General features: G+C 52.0%; 1 protein-coding gene across 1 annotated transcript in view; it reads right to left on the bottom strand.

Moving 5' to 3' along the window:
- Positions 1-14,997, bottom strand: part of LOC144602864 (mediator of DNA damage checkpoint protein 1-like) — a 93,566-nt gene extending 78,569 nt beyond the window's left edge. The window contains exons 1-3 of the mRNA XM_078415985.1: positions 14,953-14,997; positions 12,802-12,927; positions 10,595-10,705 (exon numbers count right to left, since the gene is read on the bottom strand). Coding sequence (XP_078272111.1) covers positions 10,595-10,705; positions 12,802-12,927; positions 14,953-14,997 — 282 coding nt within the window. The remainder of the gene's footprint in view (positions 1-10,594; positions 10,706-12,801; positions 12,928-14,952) is intronic.
- Positions 14,998-15,198: the final 201 nt, after the last annotated feature.

Here is a 15,198-nt window from a genome sequence, read left to right as displayed (position 1 = left end):
TATGACAGCCCCGCCATTCCGGGAATTAACCTGGTAAACCTACGCTGCATGCCCTCAATAGCAAGAATATCCTTCCTCAAATTTGGAGACCAAAACTGCACACAGTACTCCAGGTGCGGTCTCACTAGGGCCCTGTACAACTGCACAAGGACCTCTTTGCTCCTATACTCGACTCCTCTTGTTATGAAGGCCTAATTTGACACCATTCAGATAATAATCTGCCTTCTTATTCTTACCATCAAAGTGGATAACCTCACACTTATCCACATTAAACTGCATCTGCCACGCATCCGCCCACTCACACAACCTGTCCATGTCACCCTGCAACTTCATAGCATCTTCCTAACAGTTCACACTACCACCCAGCTTTGTATCATCTGCAAATTTGCTAATGTTACTTTTAATCCTTTCATCCAAATCATTGGCGAGGGGGAGGGGAAGGGGAGAGGGGGAGGGGGGGGAGGTTGGGGGAAGAAGGGGGTGGAGGGGAGGTGGGAGGGAGAGGAGGGAGGGAGGGGGGGAGGGGGGAAGGGGGAGGGGAGGGGAAGCGGAGGGGGAGGGGTGGGGAAGATTGCTTCAATATGGGTGTTACAGTGTCTTGTCTAACTAACTCTCAAAACAGTTCACAATTGCATTGGTAGACACAAAATGCTGGAGTAACTCAGTGGGTTGTGTTTACGTTCGATTGTGGATAGTGGATACCGCACCTGGAGTACTGTGTGCAGTTTTGGTCTCCAAATTTGAGGAAGAATATTCTTGCTATTGAGGGTGTGTAGCGTAGGTTCACGAGATTAATTCCCGGGATGGCGGGACTGCCGTATATGTTGAAAGACTGGAGCGACTAAGCTTGTAAACACTGCTATTTATAAGGATGAGCGGGGATCTTATTGAAACATATAAGATTATTAAGGGCTTGGACACGTTAGAGGCAGGAAACATGTTCCCAATGTTGGAGGAAGTCTGGAACCAAGGGCCACGGTTTAAAAATAAGGGGTAGGCCATTTAGAACGGAGATGAGGAAAAACTTTTTCCAGACAGAGAGTTGTAAATCTGTGGAATTCTCTGCCTCAGAAGGCATTGGAGGCCAATTCTCTGAATGCATTCAAGAGAGAGCTAGATGGAGCTCTTAAGGATAGCGGTGTCAGGGGGTATGGGGAGAAGGCAGGAAGGGGGTACTGATTGTGAATGATCAGCCATGATCACATTGAATGGTGGTGCTGGCTCGAAGTGCCGAATGGCCTACTCCTGCACCTGTTGTCTGTTGTCTGTTGATGTAAACCAGCATCTGCAGTTTTTTTCCCCTTCACAATTACATTGTTTACAAAGGAAACAGGATGCCTTTGCATGAGAAAGTATCAATGTTATTTATTGTAAGGGGAACAGTCTCAAAAGTAAACTTACAGGCTTCTCAAAATCGTTGTGGGGGTAAAGAAAGCAAGTCGCCAGCATTGTGGTCGCTGCAAAGGGCAGAGGGCGGCACAGTGCTGGCACCCAGTGGCCACTTAGGGCGACACAGTGGCGCAGCGGGTAGAGTTGCTGCCTCACAGCGCCAGAGACCCGGGTTCGATCCCGACTGCCGCCTCTGTCTGTACGGAGTTTGTACATTCTTCCCCCGTGACCTGCTTGGGGTTTTCCTCCTGGTTTTCTCCCACACTCCAAAGACGTGCAGGTTTGGCTTTGGTGAAATTGTTTTTTGAAAAAAATGTCCCTAGCGTGTGTAGGATAGTACCAGTGTTCGGGCATTGCTGAGCCAAATGGCCCCTTTCCACGCTGTATCTCCAAGCTAAAGTGTCTGAACTTGATTTTATGAAAGGATCTTGTAAAACGCGGTCCCAATTTTCCAGCATCCCACAACAGCAGAGTCCAATAACTAATAACCAAAGTCTGTGCTCTCTTTTTTGCTCTGGTTTATTTTCGCCCACATGTTTAGACCGTAATGTTGTATCCTTATTGTTTTGATGTGTTTATGCTTTATTCTTAATTGTTAACTGTATGTTTGTGTTGTCATTTGTGAGCGGAGCACCTCCCGAGATCCTGCCTGACCCGCTGAGTTTCGTCCAGAGATGCAGCGCGGAAACAGGCCCTTCAGCCCACCAATTCCCTGCCGACCAGCGATCCCGTACACTACACACACTGGAGACAATTTACAATTTTACCAAGCCAATTAACCTCCAAACCTGTACGTCTTTCGAGTGTGGGAGGAAACTAGAGCACCGGAGACAACCCACCCAGTCCACGGGGAGAACGTACAAACTGCATACAAACAGCACCCGTAGTCAGGATCGAACCCAGGTGTCTGGTGCTGTAAGGCAACAAGTCTACCGCTGAGCCACCGTTTCGCTCCAGCATTTTGTGCCAACGACGGAATCTGGGTCGCAATGTGGCAGGGGCACATTAGAGATAGGAGGAGGCCATTCGGCCATTCTCATGCCTGCTTCTCCATTCAATAAGACCCCGATGATCCTTCACCCTTGCGCCTTGTTTCCTGTATCCACCATGTGTCGCTTAATACAGGTGGTTCTGCAGTAACACAACCGTTGCATTCCTAAAAAAACTCCTACTATAGACAAATCATGTTATAAAGTCCATTGTGAAAAAGGTGGGAAGGAATAGGGAGTAGAGAGTTTCAGACCGGCAATAACAAAGTTATTGTTCCCTCAGAATATTCAAAAATAATCACTGGATGGATTTAAGAGAGATTTAGATAGAGCTCTAGCGGGCTAGTGGAATCAAGGGACATGGGGAGAAGGCAGGAACGGGGTATTGATTGTGGACGATCAGCCATGATCACAATGAATGGCGGTGCTGGCTCGAAGGGCCGAATGGCCTCCTCCTGCACCTATTTTCTATGCTTAAAGGCACATTCCTTGTATATGCACTGTGATATCATGAGAGGTAGAGTCATAGAGGGGAGATACATTTCCTCCCGGTGGAAGCAACAAGGACTACAAACCATCATGGCTGCCAGCAAAAGACTACAAACCTGCCCTGCTGGCCTGGGACACTGCCTGCCCTGCTGACACTGATTGCTGCTGACACTGATTGCTGCTGATACTGATTGCTGCCCAGCTGAACCAGATGAGCTGATAGTCTCAGTGAGAGAGCTAAAAGGGAAGGGAAGCAGTGTATTTAAAAGGAGAGACAACGACTGGGGCAGACAGGGAGAGACAACGACTGGGGCAGACAGGGAGAGACAACGACTGGGGCAGACAGGGAGATACAACGACTGGGGCAGACAGGGAGAGACAACGACTGGGGCAGACAGGGAGATACAACGACTGGGGCAGACAGGGAGATACAACGACTGGGGCAGACAGGGAGATACAACGACTGGGGCAGACAGGGAGATACAACGACTGGGGCAGACAGGGAGATACAACGACTGGGGCAGACAGGGAGATACAACGACTGGGGCAGACAGGGAGAGACAACGACTGGGGCAGACAGGGAGAGACAACGACTGGGGCAGACAGGGAGAGACAACGACTGGGGCAGACAGGGAGGTACAACGACTGGGGCAGACAGGGAGATACAACGACTGGGGCAGACAGGGAGATACAACGACTGGGGCAGACAGGGAGAGACAACGACTGGGGCAGACAGGGAGATACAACGACTGGGGCAGACAGGGAGATACAACGACTGGGGCAGACAGGGAGATACAACGACTGGGGCAGACAGGGAGATACAACGACTGGGGCAGACAGGGAGAGACAACGACTGGGGCAGACAGGGAGATACAACGACTGGGGCAGACAGGGAGATACAACGACTGGGGCAGACAGGGAGATACAACGACTGGGGCAGACAGGGAGATACAACGACTGGGGCAGACAGGAAGAGACAACGACTGGGGCAGACAGGGAGATACAACGACTGGGGCAGACAGGGAGATACAACGACTGGGGCAGACAGGGAGATACAACGACTGGGGCAGACAGGAAGAGACAACGACTGGAGCAGACAGGGAGAGACAACGACTGGGGCAGACAGGGAGAGACAACGACTGGGGCAGACAGGGAGATACAACGACTGGGGCAGACAGGGAGAGACAACGACTGGGGCAGACAGGGAGAGGCAACGACTGGGGCAGACAGGGAGAGACAACGACTGGGGCAGACAGGGAGATACAACGACTGGGGCAGACAGGGAGAGACAACGACTGGGGCAGACAGGGAGAGACAACGACTGGGGCAGACAGGGAGAGACAACGACTGGGGCAGACAGGGAGAGACAACGACTGGAGCAGACAGGGAGAGACAACGACTGGGGCAGACAGGGAGAGACAACGACTGGGGCAGACAGGGAGAGACAACGACTGGGGCAGACAGGGAGAGACAACGACTGGGGCAGACAGGGAGAGACAACGACTGGGGCAGACAGGGAGAGACAACGACTGGGGCAGACAGGGAGATACAACGACTGGGGCAGACAGGGAGATACAACGACTGGGGCAGACAGGGAGATACAACGACTGGGGCAGACAGGGAGATACAACGACTGGGGCAGACAGGGAGATACAACGACTGGGGCAGACAGGGAGAGACAACGACTGGGGCAGACAGGGAGATACAACGACTGGGGCAGACAGGGAGAGACAACGACTGGGGCAGACAGGGAGATACAACGACTGGGGCAGACAGGGAGAGACAACGACTGGGGCAGACAGGGAGAGACAACGACTGGGGCAGACAGGGAGATACAACGACTGGGGCAGACAGGGAGATACAACGACTGGGGCAGACAGGGAGATACAACGACTGGGGCAGACAGGGAGAGACAACGACTGGGGCAGACAGGGAGAGACAACGACTGGGGCAGACAGGGAGATACAACGACTGGGGCAGACAGGGAGAGACAACGACTGGGGCAGACAGGGAGAGACAACGACTGGGGCAGACAGGGAGATACAACGACTGGGGCAGACAGGGAGAGACAACGACTGGGGCAGACAGGGAGAGACAACGACTGGGGCAGACAGGGAGAGACAACGACTGGGGCAGACAGGGAGATACAACGACTGGGGCAGACAGGGAGAGACAACGGCTGGGGCAGACAGGGAGATACAACGACTGGGGCAGACAGGGAGAGACAACGACTGGGGCAGACAGGGAGAGACAACGGCTGGGGCAGACAGGGAGAGACAACGGCTGGGGCAGACAGGGAGAGACAACGACTGGGGCAGACAGGGAGAGACAACGACTGGGGCAGACAGGGAGAGACAACGACTGGGGCAGACAGGGAGAGACAACGGCTGGGGCAGACAGGGAGAGACAACGACTGGGGCAGACAGGGAGAGACAACGACTGGGGCAGACAGGGAGAGACAACGACTGGGGCAGACAGGGAGAGACAACGACTGGGGCAGACAGGGAGAGACAACGACTGGGGCAGACAGGGAGAGACAACGACTGGGGCAGACAGGGAGAGACAACGACTGGGGCAGACAGGGAGAGACAACGGCTGGGGCAGACAGGGAGAGACAACGACTGGGGCAGACAGGGAGAGAAGCAGTGTTTGAGTTATAGTTTGCAAGAAGGCAGCAAGCTACAGTTTTGATTTAACTACCTGTTTTGGTTTTGTGTATCTGTCTGCAAACAATTAAGTTTACCTGTTTTTGGAAAAGACTAAATATATGGAATTTAAGTTTGAAAACAAGAACATTTCTGTCTTCATTTCCGGAATCCACACCTCCCAACCTTCAAGAGAAAAGCTCCCGACCTCTCAAGACATCACAGCACATACTTGGCCAATAAACTTATTCTTTCATTCATTCATCCATTCATCCATTCCACCACCTGGTACTAAACACTTTGCACATCTTCAAAGCAGCAATGGAACAGCTTTATCAAGTTTCACAAGTCACAGGAGTAGAAGTAGGCCATTCGGCCCATCGAGGCCACTCCGCCGTTCAATCATGGCAGATCTCGGCCTCCTAATTTCATTCTCCTGCCATCTCCCCACAACTCTTTCTAATCAAGATTCTGTCTTTAAAACGTCCACTGACTGCCTCCACAGCCCTCTGTGGCAATGAGTTCCACAGATTAACTACCCTCTGGCTCAAGACGTTCCTCCTCACCTCCTTTGTAAAAGAACACCCTTTAATTCTGATTTTCACAGAGGTTAACTCAGCGGGACAGGCAGCATCTCTGGATAGAAGGAATGAAGAACAGTCTCGACCCGAAACGTCACCCATTCCTTCTCTCCAGAGATGCTGCCTCTCCCGCTGAGTTCACCCAGCTTTTTGTGTCTATCTTCAGTTTAAACCAGCAACTGCAATTCGTTCCGACACTCCTCCAGAGATGCTGCCTGACTTGCTGAGTTACTCCAGCACACTGTGCTTATATTTGGTACAAACCAGCACCTGCACTTCCTTTTTATTACATGTGGCCAGTTTGCTCTGTGAGGTATCGGTTTGCTTTGCCATTATGTTTCTTCTCACCTCTTTCCTGAGTTGGTATCCCCTTTATTAGACGCTTGACGCCATTGATGTACAGAGGAATGTTCAGTTTAAGTCCAAGTCTTGCTGAAGCAGGTAAAAAAGTAGATGGAGTGGTAAAGAATGCTAACGATGAACAAGCTGCCAGAGGTGGTACATGAAGCAGGTACTATAACAAGATACCTGGGCCCATGTGAAGGTTTAGAGGGATACATGACCAAGTGGGCACATTGTGCCCAAACCTCTCCTGCATTGATGCAACACCCTCTCCTCCTCTCTCCCCATTTCCCCCCTCCCCTCACTCTCCTCTCCCCTCACTCATCCCTCCCCTCCCAACGCCCCTCCCCCCCACTCTCCTCTCCCCCACACTCTGCTCCCCCTCACTCCCCTCTCCTCCACTCACTTTCCTCTCCCAACGCCCCTCCCCCTCCCCCCACTCTCCTCTCCCCTCACCCCCCACTCCCCTCACCCCCCACTCTCCTCCCCCTCACTTCCCCCTACACCTCCCCCCACTCCACCCCCCTGATCCCTCCCTCCCTCCCTTCCCCCCACTCCCCCCATTCCATCCCCCTAACCCGTATCCTCCCTCTTCCCCCTCCTCCCTCCCTCCCTAGGAGATAGATTTAAACTTTAATATGTGAACTTAAAAAATATAACACCGATTTCAATGAAACTTCTTCCATTAGACTGTGAGGTGGGCCTACAATTGTCACGCTATCGTGTACCGTTTTGGCTGTAGTCCAGGAACAAACTACCTCCTGCCTCCCGTCCTGCTGTTACCCCAGCTTTTTGAGTCTCTCTTCGGTTTAAACCAGCATCTGCAGTTCCTTCCTACAGATGGACAAAACACCGGCAGGTGGAGCGAGTGTGGATGGCCAACATGGGCAAGATGGGCCGAAGGGCCTGTTTCCATGTTGTATCCCAGCAGGGGTGGGAGGTCACCTGATGTGTACAAAATTATGAGAGGAATAGATCGGGCAGATGCACAGATTCTCTTGCCCAGAACAGATGAAACGAGGACCAGAGGACAAAGGATGAAGATGAGGGGGAAAAGATTTAATAGGAATCTGAGGCAGGGGTAACCTTTTCACACAAAGGATGGTGGGTTTATGGAACAAGCTGCCAGAGGAGGTAGTTGAGGCCGGGACTATCTCAACGTTTAAGAAACAGTTAGACAGGTACATGGGTTGGACAGGTTTGGATGGATATGGACCAAATGCAGGCAGGTTTTTTAGTTTAGTTTAGTTTAGATACCGCGCGGAAACAGGCCCTTTCGTCCCACCGGGTCCGCGCCGACCAGCAATCCCCGCACATTAACACCATCGTACACCCACTAGGGACAATTTTTACATCTAACAAGCCAATTAACCTACATTCCTGTACGTATTTGGAGTGTGGGAGGAAACCGAAGATCTTGGAGAAAACCCACGCAGGTCACGGGGAGAACGTACAAACTCCGTACAGACAGCATCTGTAGTCGGGATCGAACCCGGGTCTCCGGCGCTGCATTCGCTGTGAGGCAGCAACTCCAACGTGCTACCCAGGTGGGACTCGTGTAGCTGGGACATGTTGGCCGGAGTGGGCAAGTTGGGCCGAAGGGCCTTTTTCCACACTGTATCACTCCGTGGCCTTTCCACAACATACAATTAAAAACAACGACGCCAAGATGCTACATTTTCTTCACTTTAATGAGAAAAGTGTCTAAAACTGGTTGTTAAATTACAGGGTGTATTTACAGCGTTGTCAGATGCCCGTGAAGGGGGGGGGGAGGGGAGGGGTCGGAGACGGTCACCGTTTCTTCCTCTTGCCCCCGGGTACTGGCGACGAGCCCGTTGCTAGAGACCGCAGGCTTCTCCCTTTCCCCTGCGGCTTGCTGTGGGAGACCGCCTCGTCGCTGCCCAGCCGATATTTGCCCAGGTCCACGGCCTGCTGCAGGATGCCCGTCAAGGCAAACTCTACGTCCACCACCGGGATGTTGGCGTTGAGGGCAGCTTTGCACTTGGGGAGGTCGCCCGGGCACGAAATTACCAGCGTCTTCTCCTGCCCCATCCCCAGACGGCAAAACACAGCGTTAGAATCACACCCACATCACCATCTGGACGCCCCTCCCGCCCTGGCACCAATCCTGGATGGAGTGGATGTGGAGAGGACCTCTCCACTAGATACACAAAGTGCTGGAGTAACTAGTTGGGTGGCGCAGCGGTAGAGTTGCCGCCTTACAGCGAATGCACCGCCGGAGACCCGGGTTCCATCCCGACTACGGGCGCCGTCTGCACGGAGTTTGTACGTCCTCCCCGTGACCTGCGTGGGTTTTCTCCGAGATCTTCGGTTTCCTCCCACACTCCAAAGACGTGCAGGTTTGTAGGTTAATTGGCTTGGTAAATGTAAACATTGTCCCTAGTGGGTGTAGGATAGTGTTAGTGTGCGGGGATCGCTGGTCGGCGCGGACCCGGTGGGCCGAAGGGCCTGTTTCTACGCTGCATCTCTAACCTAAACTAAAAAGTAATCTAAACTAAACTCAGCGGGATAGGCAGCATCTCTGGATAGAAAGAATGGGTGATGTTTCGGGTCGAGACCCTTGATGTTTCCACGAGATTAGTTTAAAGATGCAGCGCGGAAACAAGTCCTTTGGCCCACTAAGTCCCTGCCGACCAGCGATCCCCGCACATTAACACCATCCTACACACACACAAGGCACAATTTTACAGTATACACTTACGCCAAGCCAATTAACCTACAAACCTGCACGTCTTTGGAGTGTGGGAGGAAACCGAAGATCTCTGAGAAAACCCACGCAGGTCACGGGGAGAACGTACAAACTCCGTACAGACAGCACCCGGGTCTCTGGCGCTGTGATGCAGCTCTATCGCTGCGCCACCGTGCCGAAGTAGTGGAAGAGTCTAGGACCAGAGCGCACAGCTTCAGAATCAAACGACATTCCTTCAGGAAGGAGATGAGGAGGGACTTCTTTAGTCAGAGGGTGGTGAATCTGTGGAATTCATTGCCACAGAAGGCTGTGGTGGCCAAGTCAGTGGACATTTTTCAGGCAGAGGTAGATAGATTATTGATGAATACAGGTGTCGGGGGTTATGGGGAGAAGGCAGGAGAATGGGGTCAGGAGGGATAGATCAGCCACGATTGCTGGGCGGAGTGAACTTGATGGGCCGAATGGCCTCATTCTGCTCCGATCACTTATGAAGGACAAGGGGCGATCCAGTGAAGGCTTGTTGGTTGGCGGGCCCGGGGGGGGGGGGGGGGGGTGGAGACGAAGGGGCGAGGAGCAGGGGCCAGTGGGAGGGTGAACCAGGGAACATCGACCGGACTTTGGACTTTGAATTATAGCGGCAAAAATGGCGGTACCCGCATGTGTAATTTATGCAAAAGAAATTTCACCGTGCAGTTGCAAGTGTAACAAATAAAGCACTGTGGAAGCAGCCGGCCTCAAAGCGTGGAGTTTACTTGGAGCAAGGCCCACGCAGCGACCATGAAAACATAGAAAATAGGTGCAGGAGGCCGTTTGGCCCTTCGAGCCAGCACCGACTTCTTTATCGATCTTATCGAAACATATAAGATTATTAAGGGATTGGACATGTTAGAGCCAGGAAACATGTTCCCGATGTTGGGGGAATGCAGAACCAGGGGCCACCGTTTAAGAATAAGGGGTAGGCCATTTAGAACTGAGATGAGGAAAAACTTTTTCAGTCAGAGAGTTGTGAGTCTGTGGAATTCTCTGCCTCAGAAGGCAGTGGAGGCCAATTCTCCGAATGCATTCAAGAGAGAGCTAGTTAGAGCTCTTAAGGATAGCGGAGTCAGGGGGTATGGGGAGAAGGCAGGAACGGGGTACTGATTGAGAATGATCAGCCATGATCACATTGAATGGCGGTGCTGGCTCGAAGGGCCGAATGGCCTCCTCCTGCACCTATTATCTATTGTGATCATGGCTGATCGTCCACAATCAGAAACCCGTGCCTGCCTTCCCCCCATATCCCTTGATTCCGCAAGCCCCATGAGCTCTATCTCACTCTCTTTTAAATTCATCCAGTGAATCGGCCTCCACTGCCCTCTGCGGCAGAGAATTCCACAAATTCACAACTCTCTGGGTGAAGAAGTTTTTTCTGGGTGAAGAAGTTCTGTGTGGCCCCAACATGGATCTCACCTTGTTGGCTCTGGGCATGTTGGGTAGCACCATGGCTCCGCGACACCGGAGGATGGTCGCCATCTGGCCGGGGTCTGGCTGCACTCCCGGCGTTACGTGGATCCGGTAATCCTGGCGGGATGAGGGAGACACCAATGAGCGCCGGCTTGCGGGAAACAGGTCTCAAAAGCACAGTTCCAACGCTGGAAAACACTATCAGCGGGCTGGTCGAGATATTAGCCGGAGTCGTGCAGCAGGAAAGCAGGCCCTTCGGCCCAAATTGTCCATGCTGGCCGGGGGTGGAGGTTGGGGGGGGGGGGGGGGCACGGTTGGAGTTGCTGCATCACAGCGCCAGGGACCCAGGTTCGATCCTGACCACGGAGTTTGCACCTTCTCTCCGTGACCTGCGTGGGTTTTCTACGGGTGCTCCGGTCTCCTCCCACACTCCAAAGACGTGCCGGTTTGTAGGTTAATTGGCGTTGGTAAATTTGTAAATTGTCCCCAGTGTGTGTCGGTTCGTGTTCATCTGCAGGGATCGCTGGTCGGAGCGGACGGTGGGCCTGTTTCCGTGCTGTATCTCTAAGCTAAGATGCCCATCTACACCAGCGCCATCTGCTTGCATTTGACTCCCACCCCTACCTAGCCATCGGGCGGCACGGTGGCACAGCGCTAGATTTGCTGCCTCACAGCGGCAGAGACCCAGGTTCGAATTAAACAACGGGGGCTGGCTGTACGGAGTTTGCATGTTCTCTCTGTGATTCCTACTGCTCTCCGACCATGTTTTAAGCCGGACTATCAATTCATTTGTAGACACAAATTGCTGGAGTAACTCAGCGGGTCAGGCAGCATCTCGGGAGAGAAGGAATGGGTGACATTTCAGGTCGTCAGACTGAAGAAGTGTCTCGACCCGAAACGTCGCCCGTTCCTTCTCTCCCGAGATGCTGCCTGACCCGCTGAGTTACTCCAGCATTTTGTGTCTACCTGCAAACCTGTACATCTTTGGAATGTCGGAGGAATTAATGACTTGGATGAAGGGATTAAAAGTACCATTAGCAAATTTGCAGATGATACAAAGCTGGGTGGTAGTGTGAACTGTGAGGAAGATGCTATGAGGTTGCAGGGTGACTTGGACAGGTTGTGTGAGTGGGCGGATGCATGGCAGATGCAGTTTAATGTGGATAAGTGTGAGGTTATCCACTTTGGTGGTGAGAATAGGAAGGCAGAGTATTATCTGAATGGTGTCAAGATAGGAACAGGGGACGTACAACGAGATCTGGGTGTCCTAGTGCATCAGTCACTGAAAGGAAGCATGCAGGTACAGCAGGCAGTGAAGAAAGCCAATGGAATGTTGGCCTTCATAACAAGAGGAGTTGAGTATAGGAGCAAAGAGGTCCTTCTGCAGTTGTACAGGGCACTAGTGAGACCGCACCTGGAGTACTGCGTGCAGTTTTGGTCTCCAAATGTGAGGAAGGATATTCTTGCTATTGAGGGCGTGCAGCGTAGGTTTACTAGGTTAATTCCCGGAATGGCAGGACTTTCATATGTTGAAAGACTGGAGCGACTAGGCTTATATACACTGGAATTTAGAAGGATGAGAGGAGATCTTATCGAAACGTATAAGATTATTAAGGGGTTGGACACGTTAGAGGCAGGAAACATGTTCCCAATGTTGGGGGAGTCCAGAACAAGGGGCCACAGTTTAAGAATAAGGGGTAGGCCATTTAGAACTGAGATGAGGAAAAACATTTTCAGTCAGAGAGTTGTGAATCTGTGGAATTCTCTGCCTCAGAAGGCAGTGGAGGCCTATTCTCTGAATGCATTCAAGAGAGAGCTGGATAGAGCTCTTAAGGATAGCAGAGTCAGGGGGTATGGGGAGAAGGCAGGAACGGGGTACTGATTGAGAATGATCAGCCATGATCACATTGAATGGCGGCGCTGGCTCGAAGGGCCGAATGGCCTCCTCCTGCACCTATTGTCTATTGAAACCGAAGATCTTTGAGAAAACCGACGAAGGTCACGGGGAGAGCGTACAAACTCCATACAGACAGCGCCCGTAGTCGGGATCGAATCCGGGTGTCTGGCGCTGCAAGCGTTGTAAGGCAGCAACCCTACCGCTGCACCGCCGTGCCCGAGTGACCCCTGTACTGAACTGCATACGACTCATTTAACTGCACCTCCTCGGTAAGTGTGAGGGACAAAGTGCCGACGGCCAGGCCGAGTTCGCTCACCTGTAACAGCCTCTGCTCCTTGGCCTTCTGAATGGAGTTGCGGAGGCTGAAGTTGAAGTTGCGCTCTTGCTCGCGGTCACCGAGCAGGAAGCTACGAGGTGACAGGTAGTAGCGGTTCCTCCCGCTCTGCTCCGTGCCCGGCGAGGGTCCCCAACGGCAAGCGAGACACACAAAATCACACACAGGCCCGGCACACACGACTCACCAAAGACAGCCGCGACAGGTAGACACAAAATGCCGGGGTCACCCAGCGGCTCCGGCAGCATCTCGGGGGGGGAGAAGGAACGGGTGACGTCTCGGGTCAAGACCCTTCTTCAGTCTGAAGACCTGAAACGTCACCCATTCCTTCTTTCCACCGAGAGGTAGATAGAGCTCTAGGGGCTAGCGGAGTCAGGGGATATGGGGAGAAGGCAGGCACGGGTTACTGATTGTGGATGATCAGCCATGATCACAATGAATGGCGGTGCTGGCTCGAAGGGCCAAATGGCCTCCTCCTGCACCTATTTTCTGTTTTCTGTTTTTATTCTTCTCCCGAGATGCTGCCTACCCGCTGAGTTACTCCAGCATTTTGTGTCTACCTTCGATTTATACCAGCATCTGCAGTTCTTTCCAAACCAAAGAGCACTGTGCAACTAAAGTAGCCGTGTATGCAGGGAGGACGTTTCCACTGGTGGGGGAGTCCAGGACCGGAGGACACAGCCTCAGAATTAAAGGGGGCTCTTTCAGATAGGATGATGCGTGGAATGAATATCCTGTGGACTTGCAGAGATGTGTTGTGCAGTGACAATGGTGACCATAGACTTTAAAACCTGCAAAATATCAACAGCATCGCCAGGGGGCGCAGCGGTAGAGTTGCTGCCTGACAGCGCTGGAGACCCGTGTTCGATCCCGACTACAGGTCATGTCCGTACGAGTTTGGTACGTTCCAACGACGTGCCGGTTTGTTGTTTAACTGGCTTGGGTTTGTGTACTTGGTATGTGTAAATTGTCCCCTGTGTGCGTGGGCATTGTGTTAATGTGCCAGGGCAGCGCGGACTCGATGGGCCGAAGGGCTTGTATCTGCACTGTAGCTCTCAGCTAAACGAAACAAAACCATTTCCGAACAGTGGATGTTTACAGCATCAAAACCAATGATTCAATTGTACTTCTGGAAGTAGGAACTGCAGATGCAGGTTTACACCGAAGATGGCCGAAAAGGCCTGTTTCCGCGCTGTAGATATATGATATCATCATCATATCATATCATATATATACAGCCGGAAACAGGCCTTTTCGGCCCACCAAGTCCGTGCCGCCCAGCGATCCCCGCACACTAACACTATCCTACACCCACTAGGGACAATTTTTACATTTACCCAGCCAATTAACCTACATACCTGTACGTCTTTGGAGTGTGGGAGGAAACCGAAGATCTCGGAGAAAACCCACGCAGGTCACGGGGAGAACGTACAAACTCCTTACAGTGCAGCACCCGTAGTCAGGATCGAACCTGAGTCTCCGGCGCTGCATTCGCTGTAAAGCAGCAACTCTACCGCTGCGCTACCGTGATATATGATAGACACCAAAAACGCTGGGGTAACTCAGCGGGACAGGCGGTATCTCTCCCGGTTTGCTAAACACTTTAACTCCCCCTCTCATTCCCACACTGACCTGTCCGTCCTGGGCCTCCTCCATTGTCGGAGTGAGGCCCAGCGCCAATTGGAGGAACAGCACCTAATTTTTCGCTTGGGCAGCTTACACCCCAGCGGTATGAACATTGACTTCTCCAACCCCAAGTAACGCTTGCTTTCCCTCTCTCTCTATCCCTCCCCCACCGTAGTTCTCCGAACAGTCTGACTGTCATCCTGATTAAATGTTATCTTTGTATGCCTCATTGACACCTTCCCCAGCTAAGAATGCTCTCTTCTATATTTCCCTTGGGCTGCCCCTTTGATCTCTCGTTTTCACACGTCACCCTTCCTTATCTCTAATTTCCCACCCTCTTCTCCCTCAGTCGAAGGGCAAAATGGCCTCCTCCTGCACCTAAACTAGTGTTCCTTCCAACACTCCAACATACGACAAGAAAAAAGTAGCTGTGCTTCTTATTGTTTTATAGTTTGTAATTACGCAGATGGAGGTCAGATTGTATAGTTAACTTGGGATTATCATCACCTGCTTGGTAAATTGCATTTCAAAAGCATGGAACTCTGCTTTCATCTTGTACGGTCAGGATGGTTATATTATTTATTTTCATATTTCAGATACAGCGCGGAAACAGGCCTTTTCGGCCCACCAAGTCCGCACCGCCCAGTGATCCCCGCACATTAACACTATCCTACACCCACTAGGGACAATTTTTACATTTACATTTACCCAGTCAATTAACCTACATACCTGTACGTCTTTGGAGTTCTTTAG

The sequence above is a fragment of the Rhinoraja longicauda genome, chromosome 19, assembly GCF_053455715.1.
Source record: "Rhinoraja longicauda isolate Sanriku21f chromosome 19, sRhiLon1.1, whole genome shotgun sequence".
NCBI classification, from domain to species: Eukaryota; Metazoa; Chordata; class Chondrichthyes; order Rajiformes; family Arhynchobatidae; genus Rhinoraja; species Rhinoraja longicauda.
The sequence above is the reverse complement of the archived record's forward strand: the minus strand, read 5'-3'. Positions and strand labels throughout refer to the sequence as shown.